Consider the following 12,982-nt stretch of genomic DNA (forward strand, 5'->3'; position numbering starts at 1 on the left):
TTGAGACAGTCTCCCTCTGTAGCCCAGGCTGGAGTGCAATGGTGTGATCTCAGCTCACTGCCACCTCTGCCTCCCAGGTCTTGGTGGTTCAAGCAATGCTCCTGCCTCAGTCTCCCGAGTAGCTGGGCTTACAGGTATATACCACCATGCCCCGCTAATTTTTGTATTTTTAGTAGACACAGGGTTTCACCATGATGGCCAGGCTGGTCTTGAACTCCTAACCTCGTGATCTGCCGACCTCAGCCTCCCAAAGTGCTGAGACTACAGGCGTGAGCCACCTCACCTGGCCGCCTGGCCTATTTTTTAGATGGCTTAGTATTTAAGTCAGTAGAGAGTAAAGCAGATTACCCTCCATAATGTGGGTGGGACTCATCCAATCAGTTGAAATTCTTAAAAGACTGAGATCACCAGAGGAAGAAATTCTGCTTCCAAGTTGCCTCAGACTTGAACTGCAAACATCAGTTTTTTTCCTGAGCCTCCAGCCTGTTGGCCTGTCGTGCAGATTCCAGACTTGCCAACTCCTACAAATGCCCAAGCCAGTTCCTTAAAATAAATCTCTCTACATATGTACACATCCTATTGGTTCTGTGTCTCTAGAAAACCCTAATACAGGCACCATAGCCTGTATTGTGTCTATACAGGCCATACCCCCTACTCAACTCTGCCACTGCAGTAAGAAACCACCATGGACAAAATGTAAACAAATAGATGTGGCTGTGTTCCAATAAAACCTGATTCACAAAAACAGGCAGCGTGCTGGATTAGGCGCATGTAATTTGTTGGCCTCCTGTCTCCTGACAAATGGGCATAGATATAGTACTTGGCACAGAGAAGGCACTTTGAGTTATAAAAATTTCATTTTTCAAAATCTGTAGGATGAAAGTGAACAAATAGCTGGGTGCGGTGGCTCACGCCTGTAATCCAAGCACTTTGGAGGCCAAGGCAAGCGGATCACCTGAGGTCGGGAGTTCAAGACCAGCCTGACCAACATGGTGAAACCCCGTCTTTAAAAATAAAAAATTTTAAAAAAAGAAAGTGAACAAATAAACAAATGAACCATTAAGAGTACACTTGCTGGCTGTAAGACCAGCAGCTGGGTTTAGAAGCAGAGGCAGCAAAAGACAGGAACTTTCAGCTGTCTTTAATTTCCACTGCCCTGACATGGATGCCTGGCGTGAAGATACATCACTTGACGTTGAAGGGGATCAGCCCAAGGGAGGAAACAAAAGCTACAGGAAAGATGCTCTGCTTTCCCCTCTCAACAGCCTGCCTTGGGGGTCCAGCTTAGCCACAGACACAATCTCTGACAGCTCCCAAGAACTAGCAGGAAGCAGCAGTATAAGAACTAGGGTTTATTTTAGCACAGAAAACACTAAAGAGCCACATTGGTAGGCCCAGGACAGGCCCAGCAGCAAATGCTGAGAAAAGCCAGTGGCCTTTTGCATAGCCTGCCCATGGTGGAGGGGTGCACCTGTGCTGGCTCCTGGGCCCACAGCCATGCTTGGGACTAGTCCAGGCTGTGCCCGCAGAGGAGCTGCTCCAAGCGGGCGCTGAGGAAGTGCTCATACCACAAATGCTGCTTGCTTCAAACAAGCACCCTCAGTGCTGCCTCCTCTGAGGCTGCCAGCTCCTTCCTGGATGTGCAGGGGCAAGAACGGAGGGGGAAGCAGAGAGAATGTCGCCTCACACGTACTCCCCACAGTCAGCGATGATCACCTTCTGCTTTGGCTTCCCGTCCTTGCTGCCCTGGGCCTTTGTGGGCAGAACAGAAATAAGGGAGTGAGGGGGAAGACTGACAGTAATTTAGGGACGCAAACCCCTGCCTGCCCATTTGCCCACTTCCACCCTGGAACCTGGGCAGCAGCAGCCCCTCCCCCTGGACACAGGCCCTGGCCATCTCTCTGAGGTCACAGAACCTCTCCAGCCCTCCCACAGGGCTGTGCTCCAAGAGCCTGGGTAAGGAGGCCCGTTCCTGGCCATATACCTCAATTTGCCGCAAGACATCCAGGCCTTCAGTGATCTCTCCGAACACCACGTGCTTGCCATCTAGCCAGTCTGTCTTGTCACATGTCAGGAAGAACTGGGAGCCATTGGTGTTTGGGCCAGAGTTGGCCATGGAGAGTAGACCTGGGGGAGAGAACAACCATCAGCTCCCCCAACCCTGTCTACCAGCCCTTAAAGGACGTCTGTGCAGGCTGACAGCAGCCCTTCAGAGAGGCAGGCTCAGACTCCGGGATGCAGACCACATGCAAATATGGCCACCTTGTCTTCGATTCAGTTAACAGTCAATAAAATGGTGAATGAGGTGTTTCAATCACTTTATACTGGTCTGTTCTTCATTCATTTATTTAACAATTAAGTGTCTACTTGGTAACCAGGTCTCTATTAAACTCTGGGAACACTGATGAGCAGAAAACAGTCCAGCCCTGGTGGAGCTCACAATCAGTGGAAAAGAGTTATTCAAAATGACAGCTAGGAAAATGAGGCCTTATGGACATTTGCCACCTAAGAGAATGTTCATGTATATGTGTGTATCTGTGTACATGTGTGTATGTATGTGTGTGTGTATGTGTGTGTCCACAAGACTCCTAAGTTTCTGACCAAGCGGCTAAGTGGATAGTGACATCATTTATTGAAACAGGGAAGTGGAGAGGAAGAGTTTCAGAGAGAACACTAAGAACTGTTTCAGACATGTGAAGTGTGAGATGCTTGTGGGATATCCAGTGAAGACAACAGGCAGGTAGTTGGACAGGGGTCTGGGCTCAGGGAGCCATCAGCATGGAGACATCAACATGCACGAGCTTAACTCAAGAGATTCTGCCGAAAGCTCTGGGACTGGGTGTGACTGCTTAGGGCACTGCTTCTCAGTGGGGTTGGTGTCCTGTCCCAAGGAAACCTCTGGAAATTTGAATTTTTTTTTTTTTTTTTGAGATGGGGATTGCTCTGTCACCCAGGCTGGAGTACAGTGGTACAATCACAGCTCACTGCATCCTCAATCTCTGGGGTTCAAGAAATCCTCTCACCTCAGCCTCCCAAGTAGCCGGGACTACAGGTATGCACCACCACACTTGGCTAATTTAACTCTTTTTTTGGTAGAGACAGGGTCTTACTATGTTATTCAGGCTGGTCTTGAACTCCTGAATTCACATGATACTTTGGCTTTGGGATGCCACTTCAGCCTCCCAAAATGTTGAGTGTACAGGCATGAGCCACCACGCCTGGCTTGAAAGTGTTTTTGACTGTCAGAAATACTGTGGGGGTGCCACTGGCATTTAGCAGGTGGGGGCTTGGAATTAGGTGTTCTGCAATGTCTGGCACAATGAAGTGTCTCATATCCTCTTGGTCTTTCAAACATCCTGCTAGGGGCTGGGTATGGATTACAGGCTGCTCATGCCTGTAATCCAGCACTTTGGGAGGCTGAGGTGGGAGGATCACTTGAAGCTAAGAGTTCTAGTCTAGCCTGGGCAATATACTGAAACCCCATGTCTACAAAAAACTTAAAAATTAGCTGGGCATTATGGGTGGCATGCAACTGTCATCCCAGCTACTTGGGAGGCTGAGGCAGGAGGACTGCTTGAGCTAAGGAGGTTGAGGCTGGAGTGAGTCATCCTGCATCACTGCACTCCAGCCTAGGCAACAGAAAGAGACCCTGTCTCAAAAAACAAAAACCAAACAACAATAACAACAAAAACAAAACAATGAATGTCCTGCCAGATATTGGTATAGGTAAAAAATGTGTTTACAGTTATCTGCACCTAAAACATAATTCAATTATACATATAAGCCCAAAGTTTTAGAGTTTTTTGGTTTTGCATGGAATCTTCTAGGAATGTAACTACTATATAAATCAACAGACTGTTCTTTACTTTGGAATCTAATCAACTTTTTCTACTATTTCACAAGGCCATATCACCAACAGCATCACTGCTCCTAGTATTTAAGTTGCCAGGTGACACTCCCATCTACATTTCTAACTGCTGCATCTGAGTATAGGTGCAGACACCTGAACAATTCACTTTGTGTTCTGACACAGCTGTGTTTAAGCATGTACATCTAGAAACATATTCACTTATTACACAAATTTGTTTATTTCCTTTGACGTTCTTCCCTATTATAGATTAATATTGATTTTTAAAATAATGATGTGGGTCAGCTATGCATGTCAGTTCAGCATAGTAAAGAAGGGCCCTACAAACCACCAGTTAGAAAAAGGGAGCAGTGGGTAACGGGCTTGTGGAGAACAAAAGACTGGGCTCTGAGGCACTTCAGTGTTTAGGGGTCAGGAAAAGAAGGAGACAGCAAAGACAGATAAAGCAGCCAACTAGGTAAAAGGAGATGAGAGGAGGAAGGAGTCCTGCCAGCCAAGTGAAAAGTCAAGGAGCACAGAGCTAATACCGGCTGAGCATCCCAAATGTGAAAATCCAAAATCCAAAATGCTCCAAAATCTGACTTCCTGAGCACTAACATTATGTTCAAAGGAAATGCTCATTGGCGCATTTCAGATTGAGATTTTCAGATTTAGGATGTTCAGCTGGTAAGTATAATGCAAATATTCCAAAATCCAAAATACTTCTGGTCCCAGCATTTCAGGAAAGGGACACTCAACCTGTAGTACGAAATGCTCCTGAGAGGCGAGATGCGGTCTGGGAGGTGGGATAAGATGATCACTACTCTTGCTACTTGGTATCTTTGGCAAGAGTGGTTTCAATGGTGAGATGGGACTAGAAGTCTGGCTAGAAGGGCTTACAGAAAACGCAAAGGCAGCAAGTCTGTACCATGTTTTCAAGAAGTTATGCTAACAGGGGGACCAGGGGCATGGGTGATAGCTGCAGAGGGAACAAGGGTCGAAGGACGAAGATTCTTTTAAAGGTTGATAACTGCATGCTTTCATGCTAATGGACTGATCTAGCAGAGCAGGGGAAATGGATTACAAGAGGGGGACAACTTTAGAAGCCATGTTCCTAAGTAGAGGAGAGGGACAAGATCCAGTCCACAGGCGGAGGGGCTGGCCTCAGGAGAGACAGCTCATCCTCTGTAATTGGAAGAAAGTCAGAGCATGCACGAGTAGAGAGATGCAGGAGGCAAAGCATTAGATGAGGCAGGAAGGTGATGATATGAGGGCTTCAGGAGTAAAGACAGGCGTGGACACATCATCTCTGATTGGGACTGAGCATCAAGTGGGGAAATCTGGTCAGGTTGGCCAGGGCCCCCTTAAGAACTATAGTTACAAATTTCAAATGGGATCGTTCAGTACAATTCTGTGTTTCTTCTCTCATTGGTGCGGGACTAACCACTGAGATTTTACTAAGTAAATCTGATGGCGGAGGCAGGGAGAGTAGTGGGGTTGAGGGCATAAGAGCATGCAACGGCAGACTACAGAATCCAAGGTGGGTTAAGAGAAAGTGTGGACATGGCTGGGGATGGATAGTACCTGAATGTAAGCAAGCTGATGCCACCCTAGAGAGGCTGCATGCTTCTCCGGTGTCTGGTGGCTGTGTCTCCTCCAGACTCTTCGTCCCTCAGCCAGAACCACAGCCCGCCCTTCCGTCCTGCATGGCCATCCCACCCTCGCCCAGTCTCCCTTGCCACCATATGCCAACTGGCTCCTACCTGGTCCCGTGTGCTTGAGGATAAAGTTTTCATCATCGAATTTCTTCCCATAGATGGACTTGCCTCCAGTACCATTGTGGTTTGTGAAATCACCGCCCTGGCACATGAACTGGGGGATGATGCGGTGGAAGCTGCTTCCCTTAAAGCCAAAGCCCTTTTCATGGGTGCACAGGCAGCGGAAATTCTCTGGAATTGAAAAAGGAAAGAGCGCTGAGGTTAAAAAATAAAACAAAATAAAACAAGCAAAACCTCAGAAAAACTGTTTTGTTTAATGTTCATATTTTTGTTTAAAAATAAGAGACACTCATTATAATATACCCTTGCAGTACTAACCTTGTAAGGACCAAAAGGGATTCTTTTGTTTTGAGACACAGTTTCACTCTTGTTACTTAGGCTGGAATGCAATGGCGCAATCTCAGTTCACTGCAGCCTCCACCTCCTGGGCTCAAGCCATTCCCCTGCCTCAGCCTCCCGAGTGGCTGGGACTACGGGTGTGCGCCATACACCTGGCTAATTCTGTATTTTCAGTAGAGACGGGGTTTTACCATGCTGGTCAAGCTGGTCTGGAACTCCTGACCTCAGATGATCCGCCCACCTCGGCCTCCCAAAGTGCTAGGATTACAGGTGTGAGCCACTACTCTGCAGGAGACAGAATCTCCTGCTGCTATAGGAGATTCTGATGAAAGGGGATTGAATATACATATACTAGCTCTGTTCCCTTCCAAAACCACGTAGCAAACTGATTCTTTAAAATAAAAAACAAAGGATCTTAGAAGAAAACATATGGGCAAATCTTCATGACTCTGGATTTGGCAATGGTTTCTTAAATATCACACCAAAAGCATAGGTAAAAGAAAAAATAGATAATTAGATTTTATCAAATTTTAAGACATGCATCAAAGAACTATACCAGTAGAGGGCAAAGCAACCCACAGAATGGGAGAATGCTTATTTGCAAATCATATTTAATAAGGGTTTAATATCCAAAATGTATAATGAACTCTTATAATTCAACAACAAAAAGGCCAGGCATGATGTAATCCCAGTGCTTTGGGAGGCCAAGGGAGGAGGATCACTGGAGGTCAAGGGTCCAAAGCTATAGTAAGCCATGACCTCGCCACTGCACTCCAGCCTGGGAGACAGAGCAAGACCCTGTCTCTCAAAACAAACAGACAGACAAAAAAAAACCCAAACAATCCAGTTAATAAATGAGCCAAAGATTTGAAGAGATATTTCTCCAAAGAAGATATACAAATGGCCAACAAACACATGAAAAGATGCTCAACATCATTAGTCAGTAGGGAATAAAAATAAAAACTACAATGAGATACCATTTCACAACTGTTAAGAGAAGATGTTGGCCGGGCACAGTGGCTAACACCTGTAATCCCAGCACTTTGGGAGGCCGAGGGAGGTGGATCACGAGGTCAGGAGTGTGAGACCGGCCTGGCCAAGATGGTGAAACCCCATTTCTACTAAAAACAAAAAATTAGCTGGGCATGGTGGCAGGCGCCTTTAATCTCAGCTACTTGGGAGGCTGAGGCACGAGAATCACTTGAACCCAGAAGATGGAGGCTGCAGTGAGCCAATATGGCATCACTGTACTCCAGCCTGGGCGACAGTGCAAGACACCATCTCAAAAAAAAAAAAAAAAAGAAAGAAAAAGAAGACGTGAAAAAATTGAAACATTCATACATTGCTAGTAGAAATGTAAAATAACCCAGCCACTAGGGAAAATAGTTTGGCATTTCCACAAAAAGTTAAATATAGAGTTACCATATGACTAAGCATTTCCACTCCTAGGCATATATATCTAAAAGAATTGAAAATAGGGATTTAAACATATATGTGGATATTCACACCGGATTATTTACAAATAAGTCAAAAGATGAAAACAATGTGCAAGTATCCATCAATAAATGAATAAACAAGATATTTATTCCAAATATAACAATATTATTCAGCCATAAAAAGGTATGCAGCACTGCTAAATGGTAATGGAAGAACCTTGAAACCATTATGCTATGCAAAATAAGGCATGAAAAAGGATAGCTATTGTGTGATTCCACTTACATGAAAAATCTAGGATAGGCCAATTCATAGACACAAAGATTAGAGGTTATCAGAAGCTAAGGGGAGAAGAAAATGGGGAGTTATTGTTTAATAGGTACCTTTAACAATAAGAGGTTTTGGGCTGGGCATGGTGGCTCATGCCTGTAATCCCAGCAGTTTGGGAGGCCGAGGCGGGCAGATCACAAGGTCAGGAGTTTGAGACCAGCCTGACAAACATGGTGAAACCCCGTCTCTACTAAAAAGACAAAAATTAGCCAGGCATGGTGGTGCATGCCTGTAATCCCACCTCCTCAGGAGGCTAAGGCAGGAGAATCGCTTGAACCTGAGAGGTAGAGGCTGCAGTGAGCCGAGATCGTGCCAGGGCACTCCAGCCTGGGTAACAGAGTGAGACTCCATCTCAAAGAATAAAATAAAATAATAAAATAAATAAAATAAGAGGTTTTGTTTAGGGTGATCAAAAAATTTTCAACAGCGAAATTAATTAATTAACAGTAATTAATGCAAACAAAATGTACATTTTAAAACTTAAAAATCGGGGAGGAAGAGACAATAGCAACGAACATTTCTGAAATTACAAAACAAATAGATGAGTCCTAAATGATAAAGCAGACCCAAGAAAGCTGAATATTAAGCTGGTAAAAGCCAAGAAGCAACTCAGTTTGCACTCCAAAAGCTCAGAGAAACAGGTGCAGGTAATCCTGGAGACCGTAAGTTTGGCTGAAAGCCTGTATAAGAAAGTGGTTAATCCTTGGGCTCCTCTCCCTGACTCTGCAGCTGGGGGCCACCCTCCCCCACCTGGTAGCCAGCTGGGGGTCTAGTCTTCAGTAGGTTAAAGCAGGGGGTCTCTGGACTAGGATATCCTACACGTAGTAAGGGCTGAGGTATGTAACGACAAGTAGAGATTACATGAAAGCTTATATACTGAATGTTGAGGCATTCAGCCCTGCCCTCATCTCTGCTTAACAAGATGCAGACACCTGGATGCAAAGCCCCCAGCAGGATAATCTGGGAGAAAATCAGGAATGATTACATCAAAAACTGCACAAACAAGGCAATTATCGATTCCAGGCAAAACAAAATGCTGTGCATGAAAGGAAGTTATCACATGGTGCCTACATTGTTAAAATAATTTAGGACCTAACCAAAATTATGGTACCTATACAGGGGCAGAGAAGGGGATTTTTAAAAACTAATTCCTCATCCTCTGAAGTAGAAAATCAGAAGATAATGCTTAAAATGGAAAACAGGAAGTAGAAATATAAACCTGTTATCTATCAACATGGAAATAAAAATCAAAAGACATAAGAGTTGAAATCGGCTCCTCTGAGGAACAGCAAATGGTGTTGGCAGCAGGGCATAGGGACAGCACCAGGGGATGACTGTTTTTCCAAAACAAGCTTTGTAAAGTTGAATTCACTCTTTATATGTCTAGATAATAATAAAATTTATATTAAAAAGAGAATAAATAGAGTCAATATTTAATAAGTTACAAAGAATACTCAATAAAAGCACTAGTTACTTCTAGAATTCAGGACTGGATGTAGAGGAGGGAAAACAACTTAAGTTTTCAATTTATTGTCTTAATTATTATTGGAATATATGTGTATGGTATTCTTTTTTTAAAAAAAAAATACATTATTTATTTGTATTTTAAAAAAATGATTATTAAAAAGTAGTAAGCCAGCACTTATAAAGCTTCAAAAACACCTGCTCTGACTCATCTGTTACTAGATCCCAGGATCTGAGATGCCTCAAATCAACTTAGGTCAGAAGCAATATCAAGGGCACAAGAAGTAAAGTGGCAAGAACCTGGGAAAGGCTCACTGCTCAGCCACCAGCCTCCCGCCTTCCTGACCCCGGCGTCCCACTCACCTGCTGTCATGGGCACAACATCGGAACGCAGGAGCATCTGGATTCGGCCGGCCGGCTTGTTCCCAATCTTGATGTCCATATACACCTGAGGATTTGACCGGGCCTTTTTAGCAGCAGGCTCTCCCTAGGTGCAGAAGAAATTGCTAGTTAGAGAGAGCTCCCTGATGCCCCAAGTAGGAGCTGAGTATTCTACACACCCATCCAGAACACAGCTCCAATAAGCAGGCTGGAGCAAGTGCTGACGGGGAAGGCCTTGGCCTTGACAGGGCTGCAGGAGGCAGGGGCCACAGTCGTGGCGCCCAGCTGGATGCCCAGTGACAGGAGACCTCAGTACTGGCTAACCTGAGCCCCACACACAGGCATGTCATCTCATCAGGCTTGCCCTCAGACGTATCGGCTTCCTCCTCTTGCTTTACAGTCACAGAACAGCGCTTTTCTGGCCTATGATCCACAACTCTCAACATCTTCAAATGCCAATTCCAGCCCACACACTGTCCTCTAGTTAGGCAGACCATGTCCCACCACCTCCTCCCCTATGCTTGGCCCTGCACACACGGCTGGCTACATAGAAGCAAGGCGGCAGCCCTCTTGCTCAGATCTAAGTGCTCAGAAGACAGTGGAGGATGCTGGGCCTTGCTTTGTGCTCTAAGTAGATAAGACTAAGCAGAGGATACAGGGGGATTCAGGGGGACTCCACTGAGTGTGATGGCCACTTTATGAGTTCTGCTTTCCATCCAAATTTTTGGCTTGGGCCAATGTGTGGATGAATGGTAGCAAATTAGCCAAGACTGAGATCACAGAAGACAGGATTAGAGAAGCTGGGGATTCATTTTAGGCAAACTTAGGCTGCCTATGAGACTTGCAGGCAGAAATATCTGAAGCTCAGGACTAGAAACAGACCATGAAGGTCAACAGCATAAGAGAGGCTGCATAAAATTACAGACTGACTGCTACTGTTTCAGCTGAGAGAAAAGACAGAAACCATGAGCCAACAAAGAAATACAGAAGAATGACAACACTCACAAGGTACCTGGAGGAGGGGAAGTCCAAGAAGCAACTGTCAGAGACCTATGCTGAGAATCAGGGGGCAGTGCCCCAGTAGGTTCTCTTAGGACTGGAGAACCATGAACCCATGTACAGGGTAAAGGAAGGTAGCACTACCCTATCCTGTCACCCCTGCATTAGCACAGGAATAGGAAGACCATGAGCCTCATGCCAAACTCCTCAGTGAAGGAGGGGGACTGATCAGGAGGGATGAAGAGCAGCACCTCAGACAATCACAAATCCATACCTGAGCAGAGCTGAGACACTCATCACATAGAACACAACGTGGACGAGAGACCCAAAGCTTTGCCCTCAAATTCACTCAATACTGACTTTACCAAAGTACTAAGAATTCATTATTCATTCCCTCCACTTTGGTATATATGTATCTGCAAATTTCCATTAAAACTTGAAAAAAAAAAAAAAGTCTCCTGCAGACAGTGCCAGCCTGTCCTCTAAAAGCAGGAGACTTCATTCTCACCTCCTGGGTCTCTGCTTTGGGAGGCTCTGACCCTTCTTCCTCTTTATTCTCTTCAAGTGTCTTCCCAGAAAACTTCTTCAACCAGTCATCATCTGACCAAACTGAAAGAAAAGAATCAAACAAATGTTAATTCAAGCTATCAGCTTGAACTGAAAAGTATCTGCTTTGGTCAGCAAAGTGGAAGATGCTATGTGGCCTCTATGCCAGACAATTCCCCACTGAGAACTCCCAGGGGTAAGGAAAGTTCCCACCCAGAATGTTGGCCATTAAGTCCAGCTCTCAGTAGGGCTAAGGTAAGTAGGTATGCTGAAAGCAAAGGTATAGCCTTTGCTGGTTTCAGCCCTTGATGGAGTACCCCAAGAATGGAATATCAAGAAAACTGGGAAAGATGAGATCAAGCAGGAATTTCTCTCATAACAAAAACAATTACTCTGGCTTTGCTGAGAAGCTCAAACTCACTTTTTGTTTCCCTACAAAGGTGGTGCATGCCCCTCCCGACGTGAACCATCATCTACTCCTATCTACCAGGAAGCAGCATTTAGAGCACTGACTTCCAAGTAAATAGAGACAAAAAATGCAACTAAGGCCAAATTGCTGAACATCACAGGGAATCTAGAAGTTGCTCCTACTCACCTGGCCTGGAAGAGCCTTCCTTAATTCTCATTGGTTTAGCCAAATTGACACGAATTGTACGTCCAAAAAGCTCAGATTCATTCTGTAAAGATTGAAAATCCAGCTGCTTAAACTCTCTTAGGTTAACAGAGAGCCAGCCAGCTTTCCATATACTTCTGAGACGCACTCATGATTTGTCCTCCGTTAATCCCTGAGCCCCTACCAGTAAGCTATGCACCCACCCCAAAGCCACCTGTGACTTGCAGGGAACTCTAGAACCATCACACACCCACCTTTCTTTCATACCAGCACACAAAGACCTCTATTACCAAAAGTAACTCTGGGTTCAGAACACTCCAAAATTACAAGAATAAATGCAGTTTCCCAGTATCTGAGTTCACCTTCAAAAGTCAAGATAAGCTTTGTTTCCATTTTGTTTTTTTTTGTGGGGGGAGAGGGTTTGAGATGGAGTTTTGCTCTTGTTATCCAGGCTGGAGTGCAATGGCTCAAACTTGTAACCTCCGCCTACCAGGTTCAAGCGATTCTCCTGCCTCAGCCTCCCAAGTAGCTGGGATTATAGGCATGCGCTGCCACACCCAGCTAATTTTTTGTATTTTTAGTAGAGATGGGGTTTCTCCATATTGGTCAGGCTTGTCTCGAACTCCTGACCTCAGGTGATCCACCCACCTCAGCTTCCCAAAGTGCTGGGACTACCAGCATAAGCCACCACACCCAGCAAAGATAAGCTCTGAAGTGAAAGAAAAATGATCTCTGACAGCTGAGGAATACGTTTGGTGAATGGATAACAGAACAAGGAATAAAAGAACATTTCATTATCTAAAGATAATATCAGTATCAGGAAAGGTCACTTAATGTGAATCCACTTAAAGTAGTGATGAAGATTTCATGGTAAAAGTGAAAATTATAAAAGGTTTGATTGGGAAACTAATGAAACTAAAAATAAGTTTCTTACAATTAATATTCAGGATTAACTATGCATTAACTAGTAGAAAGAAATGTAACAGGCTGGGCGCGGTGGCTCATGCCTTTAATTCTAGCACTTTGGCTGAGACAGGTGGATCACCTGAGGTCAGGAGTTCAAGACCAGCCTGGCCAACATGGTGAAACCCCATCTCTACTAAAAATATAAAACTTAGCCACGTGTGATGGCACATGCCTGTGATCCCAGCTATTCGGGAGGCTGAGGCAAGAGAATCACTTGAACCCAGGAGGCAGAGGTTGCGGTGAGCAAAGATTGCACATCATTAGACTCCAGCCTGGGCTTCAGAG

At 45.0% G+C, this 12,982-nt stretch overlaps 1 protein-coding gene across 1 annotated transcript in view; it reads right to left on the reverse strand.

Annotated features, from left to right (window-relative positions):
• Positions 1 to 1,334: 1,334 nt before the first annotated feature.
• The window catches only part of PPIE (peptidylprolyl isomerase E), a 16,211-nt gene continuing 4,563 nt past the window's right edge, over positions 1,335 to 12,982 (reverse strand). The window contains exons 5-10 of the mRNA XM_017507975.2: positions 11,714 to 11,795; positions 11,081 to 11,181; positions 9,556 to 9,679; positions 5,611 to 5,796; positions 1,985 to 2,127; positions 1,335 to 1,752 (exon numbers count right to left, since the gene is read on the reverse strand). Coding sequence (XP_017363464.1) covers positions 1,684 to 1,752; positions 1,985 to 2,127; positions 5,611 to 5,796; positions 9,556 to 9,679; positions 11,081 to 11,181; positions 11,714 to 11,795 — 705 coding nt within the window. The 3' untranslated portion in view covers positions 1,335 to 1,683. The remainder of the gene's footprint in view (positions 1,753 to 1,984; positions 2,128 to 5,610; positions 5,797 to 9,555; positions 9,680 to 11,080; positions 11,182 to 11,713; positions 11,796 to 12,982) is intronic.

This window comes from Cebus imitator, unplaced genomic scaffold, assembly GCF_001604975.1.
Source record: "Cebus imitator isolate Cc_AM_T3 unplaced genomic scaffold, Cebus_imitator-1.0 Scaffold385, whole genome shotgun sequence".
NCBI classification, from domain to species: domain Eukaryota; kingdom Metazoa; phylum Chordata; class Mammalia; order Primates; family Cebidae; genus Cebus; species Cebus imitator.